General features: G+C 35.7%; 1 protein-coding gene across 1 annotated transcript in view; it reads right to left on the minus strand.

The window, feature by feature from the left end:
- The window catches only part of LOC128662830 (carboxypeptidase M), a 312,750-nt gene that overhangs the window by 177,852 nt on the left and 121,518 nt on the right, over positions 1 to 13,380 (minus strand). Inside the window, exon 3 of the mRNA XM_053716814.1 lies at positions 7,914 to 8,011. Within this exon, the coding sequence (XP_053572789.1) occupies positions 7,914 to 8,011 (98 nt within the window). The remainder of the gene's footprint in view (positions 1 to 7,913; positions 8,012 to 13,380) is intronic.

Consider the following 13,380-nt stretch of genomic DNA (forward strand, 5'->3'; position numbering starts at 1 on the left):
GCAGACAGCACAGCAAACTATTGGATGATAGAAATTATAAGTTTCACAGCAGATAATTGAAGCTTAAATGCTGCAGGAAGTACATATATTAGTAACAAAAATGTTGACAGAGTAAGCTAACCCAATGGGCTGACTTAGGCATTGATGGGAGGTAGAGTGGAAAAGCACCTTCTTCAGCAACAGGTGTTCCAGTAAGGATCCAAGGTCAAAGCGCTAAAGAGTCCTGCAATAAATGGAGTAGTCAGAGTTTTAAAAAAGTTGAATCAAATGGTCTCACTATGGAGGGAGCAAAAGATCTTCCTCTATAGAGAAATAAGTTCCCATAGGGATACAAGGATTCACAGTGGTACCAGTTCCACAATAGTCATAGCTCTGGACCCCTTATTGAACAACTGGAAACAACACTCACAACAATGAGGCACTGTATTACAGTGATGTCACCTCCTCAGTAAGAAATGTCAGGGTATTGCTGAGTGACATTAGATAATTATATATATATATATATATATATATATATATACACACACAAACATACATATATATGATAAGATAGAAGAATTATTTTATATATGAAATATTAAACTTGGATATGATTTGACCATTGCTAGATACATTAAACTTGGATATGATTTGACCATTGCTAGATACATTAATTTGCATTGCAGTTCTGATGTCAGAAATTGACACAAAACCCCCTTACTGATTAGCATACATTTCAGGATACCTGAGGTGACCAAATACACATCTCAGAGTTCAAAACAGACATTTGTTCCCCAACCATAAGGTATGAAACTTCAAGAGAGGTTTTGTTCTGTGATCTATATGAGGTTAAAATCTAATTTAAATTAACTTATTATACATCCTACCTGGATCACCACCCCCTGGGGTGACGGTGACGCAATTCTGTGCTTTAGTTAAAATATACTCAGACAGGAAAGTAGTTAATTAAGACTTGTATGATATACAAATTTTGACACAAAGAATTCACTGTGAAGGCCTGAATCCACATATGTTGTCTGAAAAGGGACACTGTAAAATGTGTTAATACTGGGACTTAGAGTTCATTTAAGATGAATTGTATAATGTTCAGATCTATTTAAAATAGTCAGATTGTATTAAAAAAAATATATATATATATATATATATATATATATATATATATTATATATATCGGTCTGGGAGATGGGCCTTATGCCTAACAGTAACACACTATCGGCTAGATGACCAGTTTTGTGGTACGGCTTTTAACGCTGAAAAATTGGCCATTATGCTGGAATGGCCAGGAATGCATATTATGAGTTGTGGCGGTATAGCTATACCGCAAGCATTTTAGCCTGTAATGCAACGTCCATTCTGCAGTCAAAAAATGTGTGCGGGTATTTTATATAGCGCCATAAACTTCCTATCAACCCCTAAACCGCCGCTGTCCTGCATCGCAAACACTATATTAAACGTATTAACCCCTAATCTGCCGCTCACCCACATCGCGACTATTAAATAACCCTATTAACCCATAATCCACCTCCCCCAACATCTCTGACACTTTATAAACCTATTAACCCCTAAGCCGTCGCTCCCTGACATCGCCAAAACTAATAAAAGTTGTTAACCCCTAAACCTCAAGCCCCCCACATCGTAACTACTAAACCTATTAACCCCTAAACCACCACCCCCACATTACAAAACACTTAATTAAAACTAATTAAAAAAAGCCAATAGGATTTGAGCAGCTCTCATCCTATTGGCTGTTCCAATCAGCCAATAGGATTGAGCTCTCATCCTATTGGCTGATTGGAACAGCCAATAGTATTTTAGCAGCTCTAATCCTATTGCCTGATTGAAATCTTTCAGCCAATAGGAATGCAAGGGTCATTATCTTGGATGACGTCACTTGCATTCAAGTTCCAGTTTACGGCGGCGACCGTATTGAAGAGGAGCTCCGTGCCGGATGTCTTCAGGATGGACCCGCTCTGCGCCGGATGGATGAAGATAGAAGATGTCGGATAAAGACTTCACCGGCTGGATGAAGATGAAAGACGGAGCCCGGATGAAGACTTCTTGCCGCCCGGATGAAAACTTCTTGCCGGCTGGATGGATCCTTCAAGCGGGACTTCAATAACTGTAAGTGGATCGTCGGGGGTTAGTGTTGGGTTTATTTAAGGGTTTTTTGTGTGTTTTTTTTTTTTTTTTAGATTAGGGTCTGGGCAGGTAAAAGAGCTAAATGCCCTTTTAGGGGCAATTCCCATACAAATGCCCTTTTCAGGGCAATGGGGAGCTTAGGTTACTTTAGATGGGGTTTTTATTTGGGGGGGTTGGTTGGTTGGGAGGTGGGTTTTACTGTTTGTATTTTTTTTACAGGCAAAAGAGCCGATTTCTTTGGGGCAATGCACCACACAAGGGCCTTTTAATGGCCACTGGTAGTTTATTGTAGGCTAGGGGTTTTTTTATTTTAGGGGGGCTTTTTTATTTTGATAGGGCTATTAGATTAGGTGTAATTCTTTTTTATTTTTGATAATGTTGTTTTTTTCGTAATTTAGTGTTTTTTATTTTTTGTAACTTAGCGGGGGGGGGGGGGTTTGTGGTAATTTAGTAATTTTTAATAAGGTTAAATAGTATATTTAAATAATTTGAGTAGGGTTACAGTTTTTATTATGTAATTTAGGTAATTTAATTGTTAGTTTCATTTAATTGTAGGATAATATTTAGGGTAGGTTAATTAATAGTTTAAAAATAGTTAATTTTAATTCTACAGGTAAGTTTAAATTTATTATAAGATAGGGATGTTGTAATTTTAATTTAAAGTTAGCGGCTTGTTAGGTTTAGGGGTTAATAGCTTCATTTAGTTTATGGAGATGTAGGGGGGCTGGCGGTTTAGGGGTTAATAGGTTTAGTTAATGGTAGTGATGTGGGAGGCCAGAGGTTTAGGAGTTAATGCGTTTATTTAGTGGAGGCGGGGTCCGGGAGCGGCGGTATAGGGGTTAAACATTTTAGTATAGTGGCGGCGTTTAGTGACAGGGTATAAATAAAGTTGGGAAAAAGCCAAATAGACGCAAGATCGATGACTGTTAGTTAACAACTGTCCGATGCTCATCACCCTGTACTTGGTGCGCGTCTTTTTTCCATCTTTTTTTATAAATATGGAGATCGTATTCAGGTCTGCGGCCGCGATGTTAGGCGAGCGCATTGGTGCCGGCAAATGCAGCATAGTTGAGGCTTTGATAAATATCCCCCACTGCCAGTACTTCCTCATGCAACCTCTAAACTGAACCCCCTATGTAATTCCTTATAAGTATAACCCCTTCTTGATTGGCTGTCCCATTGTAACCCACATAAAAAGGTATGTTTTACTATATATTAAAAAAACAACTATTTGTATTATTGAAATACCACTTAAACTGTTGCTATTCTTCCTGTTCCTTGCCAAGTTATATAATTTATTAATCTTAACCAATAATGTTTAGTTTACACAATTGTTAGTTTAGGCAACTCAGTTTTAAAACAACCCCTCCTGCTGCTCCTCACCTATGAGGGTCAAATTCAGGTATTACATTAATAATTACAGATGTAGGGATTGATTAGGAGGTACAAAAAATAAATATTCTATTATTGCATATAACTATGTGTTTAACCCCTGCAAAGTCAGCTTCAAATCAGCAATGCACTACCGGGAACTAGTTGAACACATCTGTTGAGACAATGGCAAGATGAATATGTGTGTAGCCACCAACAATCACCAGCTAGCTCCCAGTAGTGCACTACTGCTTCTGAGCCTTCCTATGTATGTTTTTCAACAAACGATACCAAGAGAACAAAGTAAATTTGACAACAGAAGTAAATAGACAAAAAGGTCTATTAAAAATGCATAGTGTACCTGAAACACAAATGTTTGCTTTTTTAAGTATAAAAACTCAGATTTTGTTATTACGCTTGTTTAGTATGCTAGTTCTATGAACAGAGGTTCTATCTGTTCAGTTGGCTAATTGTGCACAAACACAAACTTCCTGTTAGTTTTATAAATAAAACACAATTGTACAACATTCTCTGTTTTAGCTACAGCCAAGAGACCATGACTGTATTGTCCTTGCAACTTGATCCGTACATTTTCATTTACAGACTGAAAGTTTCATTTGAAGGGACAGTAAAGTCCAAAATAAAGTTTCATGATTCAGGTAGGGCATGTAATTTTAAACAACTTTCCAATTTACTTTTATCATCAATTTTGCTTTGTTCTCTTATTATTCTTAGTTGAAAGCTAGGTAAGCTCATATGCTTATTTATAAGCCCTTGAAGGCCACTCCTTATCTCAATGCATTTGACACTTTCACAGCTAGAGGGCATTAGTTCATGTGTGCCATATAGATAACATTGTGCTCACACCCATGGGTTGTAGCTGACGCTACACTAATTGCCTGGAATGCAAGTCTGTCAAAAGAACTGAGATAAGGGGGCAGTCTGCAGAGGCTTAGATACAAGGTAATCACAGAGGTAAAAAGTGTATTAATATAACTGTGTTGGTTATGCAAAACTGGGTAATTGTGTCTGTAGTTCTACTCCCTTGGAGATCAAAGGTGCACACAATTCAGGTACAAATATGTTAAATATTTAGTGTGTTAAATGACAATGAGTCAGTGCCTAAGAATAGATTGCTTACACAATAAAGGTATTTCTAGGTACACTGGCAATCCAATTCTCCCATCTCACAAGACAATATGATCAAACTTATCCAACATCAGTTCACATTCTAAAAATAAGCTTTATTCATCACAGCCTCTTTAACAAAACAGGTTTAGCTATTTAGAGCATCTGCGGGAGAGTAGTAAACCTTAGTTTATTTTTGATATTCTTCTTTAACTGCTTGGAGGGAAACGTATACATCAGTAATACTTGGCAATAAAAAACATTATAATACAAAACTTAAAGGGACATGAAACTCAAAAGGTTTTTTTTTGTGATTCAAACAGAGCATACAATTTTTTAAAACAATTCCAATTTACTTTTATTATTAAATGACTTAATTCTCATGGTATTCTTTGTAGAAGAGATAACTAGATAGGAAAGCGTGCAGTGTGTACATTTATAGAGCAGCACATGACAGAAAAAATTGCTGCCACGTACTGTTATTGCTAATGTATAACAGTTATAAAATTGCTGCTATATATTGCTCTAATCACGTGCACACTCCTACACCTTCTTACCTGCTTTTCAACAAAGGATACAAAGAGTACAAAAATAAATTTGGATTTTAAAAAGTATTTGACACTCTGGGGCCGATTTATGAAAGTGCGAGCGGACATGATACAGGGTAGCGTATCATGTCCGCCGCACATCGATAAATGCAGACAGCATATGCTGTCGGCATTTATCATTGCACCAGCAGTTCTTGTGAACTGCTTGTGCAATGCAGCCCCCTGCAGATTCGCTAGCAGGGGGTGTCAATTAGCACGATCGTATAGGATCGGGTGGATTGATGTCTGCAGCCCCAAAGCAGGCGGAAAAGTTATGGAGCAGCGATCTTTAGACCACTGCTTCATAACTGCTGTTTCGTGGAAACATGGGCATCAAGCTCCATTCGGAGCTTGATAATTCGGCCCCTCTATCTTTACCATGAAATACATTTTTGGGGGTTTATGTCCCTTTAACACTTCTTCATAGACGGGGTAATAAACTATTTGTGTTGTAGAATGAGATGAAATTTAAAGATCAATTATAGTATTTTTTCTTTTTATTCTTATACCTTGATTCAAATGCAAACCCCAATCCAAATGGCACATTGACTACTTTTAGGGCTAGATTTATCAAAGCTGAGGCGTACAGGGGCGCGTATATGCGCCCCTGTACGCCTCAGCTCACCTGTGGCGGGGCGAAATTACCCGCAGGTAATTAACATTCCACACGAGCGCAATTTTGCGCTCGCGTGCAATCCTGCCCCCTGCCTGCGCACAGCCAATCACGCACGGGCAGGAGCTGTCAATCTCCTCGGTCGGACTCGACCGAGGAGATTGAATTTCGCCACAATAGAGGTGGCGTAGAGGTGGCGTAGATGTTAGGGAAGCAGCGGTCTGGTGACCGCTGCTTGATCAATCACGGCTAGCAAGTTCTTGAGAGAACTTGCTGCCGTAGGGCTTAATAAATCTAGCCCTTAATGTTTTACTGGTGGTCAAGCAATGGACACTGCCCACAATCCTACACTCTTATAGCAAATGGTCTTTTGAGGTAGGGGACCAAATGTTAGACGTCCATGGAGCATCACAGTTGAATAAATCATTTTTGCTATTAGAGTATATATTAATGGAAACAACAAAATATTTCAGTTATAAGCTGCGGTAGTAACATAAATACATAGAAACCATTACAATCAACTTAAAAGGACACGAAACCCAAATTTTATTCTTTCATGATTCAGTTAAAACATACAATTTAAACAACTTTGCAATTTACTTCTATTATATAATTTGCTTAGTTCTCTTGGTATAATTAGTTGAAAAGCAAACCTAGGTAGGCTCAGGGGCTGGGATCTAGCTGCTGATTGGTGGCTGCACATACTGTATATGCATCATTTCACAATAGCTTACTGATGTGCTCAGCTAGCTCCCGGTAGTGCATCGCTGCTCCTTCAATAAAAGAAAACCAAGAGAATGAAGCAACATTGATTATAGAAGTAAATTGGAAAGCTGTTTAAAAATGCATGCTATATTTGAATCATAAAATAAAAAAATTTGGGCTTTATGTCCCTTTAAAGTTTTAAGGCTCTATGTACGAAGCAGCATAAGCTGCTCCGGAGCCCTTGCAGGGCAGGTTCGCACATGTGAGCCTGTTTCCCGCAATGTAAGAAGCAGCAGTCATTAGACCGCTGCTTCTTACACTCTTCACCACCTCTGAGGTTGACACCTCTGTGATTGACAGTCCCTTCTCTCATGCGGGTGAAGGGGCGGGCATTACACACTCAGCGGAGTGTGTTATGATGCGTACGGGGCAGCGGATGAACAGATCCGATGCCTTGATGCAGCCAAGGCGTGCGGACAGCTTCTCAACATGGGGCCCTTAGTGTGAAAACTTTGAATACAGCTTGCAACCCATTAGTAATGCTTCGATTTAAATTCGTTAAAAGGGATAGGAAAGTCAAAATTAAACTGGCATGATTCAGATAGGGTATTTTATTTTAATGCACTTTTAAATTCACTTCTATAGTCAAATGTACTTTTTTTTATCTTGGTATCATTTGTTGAGAAAACAAATATATATGTACCTATCTTACACTACTGAGAGCTAACTGATGATTGGTGGCTACACATGTCTCTTGTCATTGGCACATCAGATGTGTTCATCTAGCTATTAGTAGTGCATTGCTGCTTTGAAGCTGACATAGTACAATAATAAAATTCTCTTACATATTACAGCATTTTATTTTTGCACTTTTATATCCCTTTAAGTCATCTAATTTATTTATAGGATGTAAAAAGGAAAATCTGGTCTTGTACTTGGAACTGTTAAACAAGTAAAACAAATGAAAGAAACTGACCTTTCATGAGGAATTTGATGGGTGCCTCGCATGGTATTAACTCAGTATTAATGATCAATGCCCAATGTGCCAAATCAAATCAACAAGTTTGAAATTAACAATTTCATATTGTTTTGTCTCATTTCATTAATGTTATTTTACTTGACTTAAATAAAAAACAAACTTTCTGTTTATCTTATTTTAGTTGTGTACAAGTTTCAGAATTTAAAATTGTGATTCATGCAAAATTTTCAACTTTTATTTGTTTTTACTAAATCTCTATCTCCATATTTTGAGTGTGGGGTTTCATTAAGTGATATACATAGTAAAATTCATATGTAACACAGAACAGGCGTCTAAAAATGCTGCATAGCAGATGTTTTATAATTCTTTTCCCTTAGAATATGATACATACCTCATCACCATGCATGTTTGCAACATACTTCAATTCTGGAATGCCAATCTTATGCTCAGCTGGATATTTTCCCACAACAATAACCCACAGGTCCCTGCCTTAAAAAAAAAAAAAAATTAAATTAATTATTTGTATTTTTTCCAGTCATTGCAAGAACCCTATTCTCTTTTAAGGGCTAGATTACAAGTGGCGCGGTATTTTGCACTAGTCGGGTTGCACTCGTATTACAAGTTAAAAAAAATATATATTTTGCACAAGCAGTAACCCGACTAGCACAAAAATCTGAATATCCAATATCGCAAGCGCGTTGACGTATTCTTCCATAGAAGTCCATAGAGAAAAGAAAGTGGGAAAAAAAAAAAGAAACTAACACCCAGCTTTCACACACACACGATCGCATTTTCGCAATTGTGCTAACTCAACATGAAAATATGAATATTTCATGTTCCAATGTTCTTAACATAACGGAAAATGTTCTATTTATTCATAATTAAATATTTCTACATTTATTTATCTGATGGTTTTTTTTGTTTTTGTTTTTTAAATATTTATACCTATGTATCTATATGTTAGAGTACTTTGGCAACACGAGATCTCATATCTTTGATCTTTTTGTGCAATATTTTTTTGGAATAATTTTTATTAGATGGTGCTATTATGCGAATTGCACTTTGTAATGTATTTTTTATGTGTTTTGTACAACTTTTTAGTTTCGTAAAACAGTTAACCACAGCTCTGAGATTGCAGTAACAATTGTAGCATAAATCACGATTGTGATTTCACTCAACTTGTAATAGCAGCGCAATTAAAACTCCTCACGAAAAACGTTTGTGCCTCACTTGTAATCTACCCCAAAATGTTTTAGTTTGTTGCACCTAAACAAGGGCAAATGTTATTAGAGAAAAAATATGGAAAACCTAAAATATAGTAGTATACTATTGCACGGTTACATTGTGTTTGAATAAACATTATGCTTACTGTTCCCATACAAACCATCTTAGCTATAGCTCAAAACCTTTGTAAAACCTCAGTCTGTAAGAATGCAAAACAATTCATGTCTAAGCTAGTGCCTCCAAAATCTCTTATGTTTCAAGTACAGTATATTGTAATAATAGCTGGACTAATCTTCAACAAACCTAGTATTTGTTTTTTTACAGCTACAAGTCCTTCCCTGCTCCAAACATCAAAGCATCTGAAAATCTTCTCATTAGTGGTTTTGCACCCATCACAAAGCATTTCATGATTAGTAGAATCTAAAGCAGGTAAACGGTTCATCTTATACTTAAAAGATATTATGCTATAAAACAGTGTGACTAATTTTATATCAAAGAGACTGCGACCAGCGTTTAACCCATGTTTACGAGATTTTTCTTTAATGTTTACTGACTTATATCATGTTGCGCTCCTCTAGGCCAGCGGATGACTGTTAATTAAATGCTCCTCTTGTTTAAAAATATTTGTGTCTAATTTTAGACTTACAAGCTAAAGCTTTTTTTACATTTTTTATAAAAACATATTTTCATGTATTACCATACTTGTAGAAAACGCATAACAGGGCTGGTAATTTAAATTAAGAACACATTTTTCAGCTTTTGTATGAATACACAAACATAACAAAAATGTGATCTTTATCATGCTCCTGTATATATTTATAATTGTGTAGAATTGTAATGTTGCCAAGCATACCATGTTCTGCAGTGGAGCTTGAAGGTCTTTGTTATTATAGGACATTATAATTCACTCTGAATGAAGTATAATATTCCTGGTAATATATTTTATAGTTTGAATTCCATCTATCCATTACATGTGAGTTTTGTTTTGCTTTTTAAATGCCACCCAGGTTTTGTTTAGCCAGTGGTGCAATTCAAAATCATTTAATGTTTATTAGTGCAATACAAATATTGTAGAGTGTTATGTAGGTACTTTGTGGAACCGAGTCTATTAACAAAATAAACAATGTAATCACAGGGTGTTATTTTTGTAAGATATCACAAATTATTCCAAATGCCTTTTCATTTATATGACAATATTAGTGGCCAGAAAATTAATACTCAAATACTGGACACATAATTCAGACAATAAAATGATTCTCCTTCATCATAAAATGCTTATAGATCAAGCTGATATTAAGGGCAACATAGAGAAACAGTTATTTCATAAATGGGACCTTATTTAATGTACCTCCCAAATAGAAAGAGAGTAATATATAAGCAACAATAGGAGGAACAATTTGGTGTATGGAAGATTCAGACAGTAATCAGCATTTAGTGTTCCGGGAGATTAAATGACTATTAGTGTTTTGTGCTTGGTGTTGGACTATGGCTAAGGCCATACTACAACAACAACATCCAGTTGTTGAAAAGCCTTGTGTACTGACATCAAGAAGGTCACTTTGACGGTGGTTGTGGACTGTGACATACTGTGTAGCATTTGTTTGCCTTGTGAATTTGTGTAATTGGGTATCATGTGAGTTACTAGATGAAAGCAGTTTTAAACAATTAGGGTAGCACCGTTTCTTGATTTTTGGTGCTTCAGCGTGCTCATTATCAGGACTGGTGATGTCATCCATAGCACAAGCAGGCAGAATGCATTTTAAAATGACAAATGTAAAGTATGAACATTTGCTGTGATGTAAATAAAGGTCAGAGCCTTGGAAAAAGGTTTCACAAGGATGAGTTAAGTGTTTGTGATTTGTATTTGCTTTTAAATTATTCTTCGATTTAATCATGTGGTATTGGGTAATTTTTGCTATAACAGTCATGTCTCTAATAATTACTGATTAAATATCAGGAATAGTGACATTTAAGGTAAATACTGAAATGTTAATGTGAAATAAATATTCTCCTTATACTTTCTCACCTAGATTACAAAGTAAACTATATAAATTGTGATAGATAGGCACACAAATTATTGTTAGGCCTTGCACAATCTATATTGTTCTATTTGGTATTACAAGTAATTGGTTAAGTAGCTTTACAAGAGCAATGTAATACCTGCATACAATATTTAGTGTGCTAATAGACTTTTTCACTAGTATCACAAGCTATATGGTAAGGTTTGAGTGGGAGAGAGGTGTTTTATAAAACTTTACCTTACATATCCACTGCCTGAGAGGGGTGTAACATACTAAAATGGCCTTCTGTTTCTGCCCATCAATAACTTCAATGCTTATGAAACAACTGTGTTTGTGCTCTACTTGTAACAGTCCAATCCCTTATTTATTTTACATATACATAAAAACTTTTAAAGGAACACAACCCAATTATTTTTCTTTCATGATTTAAGTAGAAGAGTGTTTCTCAACCTCAATCCTTAAGTACCACCAACAGGGCAGGTTTTCATTATAGATGAACCATCGCACAGGTGAATTAACCAGCTGATCAGTAATCATGGTTACTAACCTGCTTTCGCCCATCTGCTCATTATTTCACCTGTGCACTGGTTCAGCTATAATGAAAACCTGGCCTGTTGGGGGTACTTGAGGACCGCGGTTGAAAAACAATGAGATAGAGGATGTCATTTTAAGCAATTTTCCAATTTAACTATATCAAATTTGCTTCATTCTCTTGGTATCCTTTGTTGAGAAGCTGATTGCTGGCTATTTTCATTTGCTTACCAATGTGTTCAGCTAGCTGCATTAGTAATTAAGCAAAATTGACAATTAAGTAAATTGGAAAGTTGTTTAAAAACATATGCAATATTTTAATTATAAAAGAAAAAAAACTTTGGGTGTCATGTCCCTTTAATCTCTGCTCACAATAGGTAAAATACATTTTGCTTTTTTAACAGTTGTCATTTTTCTTATATATATATATATATATATATATATACTGCTGTTAAGGCATACAATGTGTAGCTAATGCTGACATTCATATGCAGTAATGTTCACAGGTATAAACTCAAGGGTGGGGCAGCTGCAAAAAGTACTCCCTGACATTGTGCGGAAACTATTTATAAGACTCATAACAAAAGCCACGATTAGCAACATACCTTAGACTATACAACTGCAGAACATTACGTCAGCTTTTAAAACATAATTTATCTACAGAAGTAGGATAAAACATGTTGCACCTGCCGGACTGGAGCAATAACAATTTCAACAACTACGTCAAGACAAAAAAAAACTGTGTTTTATGTCTATTTCAGACTATAAGAATGTTGCAATGAAAATATATTAGTTAAAGGGTCATTCATTTCTAAAAATAGAAAAAAAAACTTCACTGATGCATAATAAACATGAACGAGCACTATTTAAAAGGGACAGTCAACACCAGAATTTTTGTTGTTTAAAAAGGTAGATAATCCCTTTATTACCCTTTCCCCAGTTTTGTATAACCAACACAGTTATATTAATAAACTTTTTACCTCTGTGATTACCTTGTATCTACGCCTCTACAAACTGCCCCCTTATTTCATTTCTTTTGACGGACATGCATTTTAGCCAATCAGTGCTAACACCTTGGTAACTTCACATGCATGAGCTCAATGTTATCTATATGACACACATGAACTAACACCCTCTAGTAGTGAAAAACTGTCAAAATGCATTCAGATTAGAGGCGGCCTTCAAGGTCTCAGAAATTAGCATATGAGCCTACCTTGGTTTAGCTTTCAACTAAGAATACCAAGAGAACAAATCAAAATTGGTGCTAAAGTAAATTGGAAAGTTGTTTACAATTACATGCCCTATTTCAATCATGAAAGTTTATTTTGGACTTCTCTGTCCCTTTAAGCATATTAACATTTTTAGAAGTGGTATATTGTGATAGTGTTTGTACAATACTAGTCTATGGGACAGCTGAAAGCAAAACTTCCATAACTGTTTAAAAACATAAAAATATTTTTTTTTTCTCAGAGTCAGAAAAGAAAAATCTATTTTACAAAAAAGTGATAGAAATAAAAATGCTCTCTGCAGCAAAGACACAAATTGCTTTAATGCCCCTTTAAACAAGGTCCTTAAATACAGAGGCGTAACTAGAAACCTCAGCGCCCCAGTGCAAGAATCCATGAAGGGCCCCCGCCCCACCCTCACAAAAAAAATGATTTTGATACATTTATTTTTTTTGCAACATTTAATACAGTGTGTGTGTGTGTATATATATATAAATGTACTGGTGCGTATACATACAGTGTGTGTGTATATATAAATGTACATGTGAGTATACATACAGTGTGTGTGTGTGTGTGTGTGTATATATATATATATATATATATATATATATATAAAAATGTACATGTGCGTATACATACAGTGTGTGTGTATATATAAATGTACATGTGAGTATACATACAGTGTGTGTGTGTATATATAAATGTACATGTGAGTATACATACAGTGTGTGTATATATATATATATATATATATATATATATATAAATGTACATGTGCGTATACATACAGTGTGTATGTATATATAAATGTACATGTGCGTATACATACAGTGGCCTAGATTTGGAGTTCGGCGGT

Source organism: Bombina bombina, chromosome 6 (genome assembly GCF_027579735.1).
Source record: "Bombina bombina isolate aBomBom1 chromosome 6, aBomBom1.pri, whole genome shotgun sequence".
Lineage (NCBI taxonomy): Eukaryota > Metazoa > Chordata > Amphibia > Anura > Bombinatoridae > Bombina > Bombina bombina.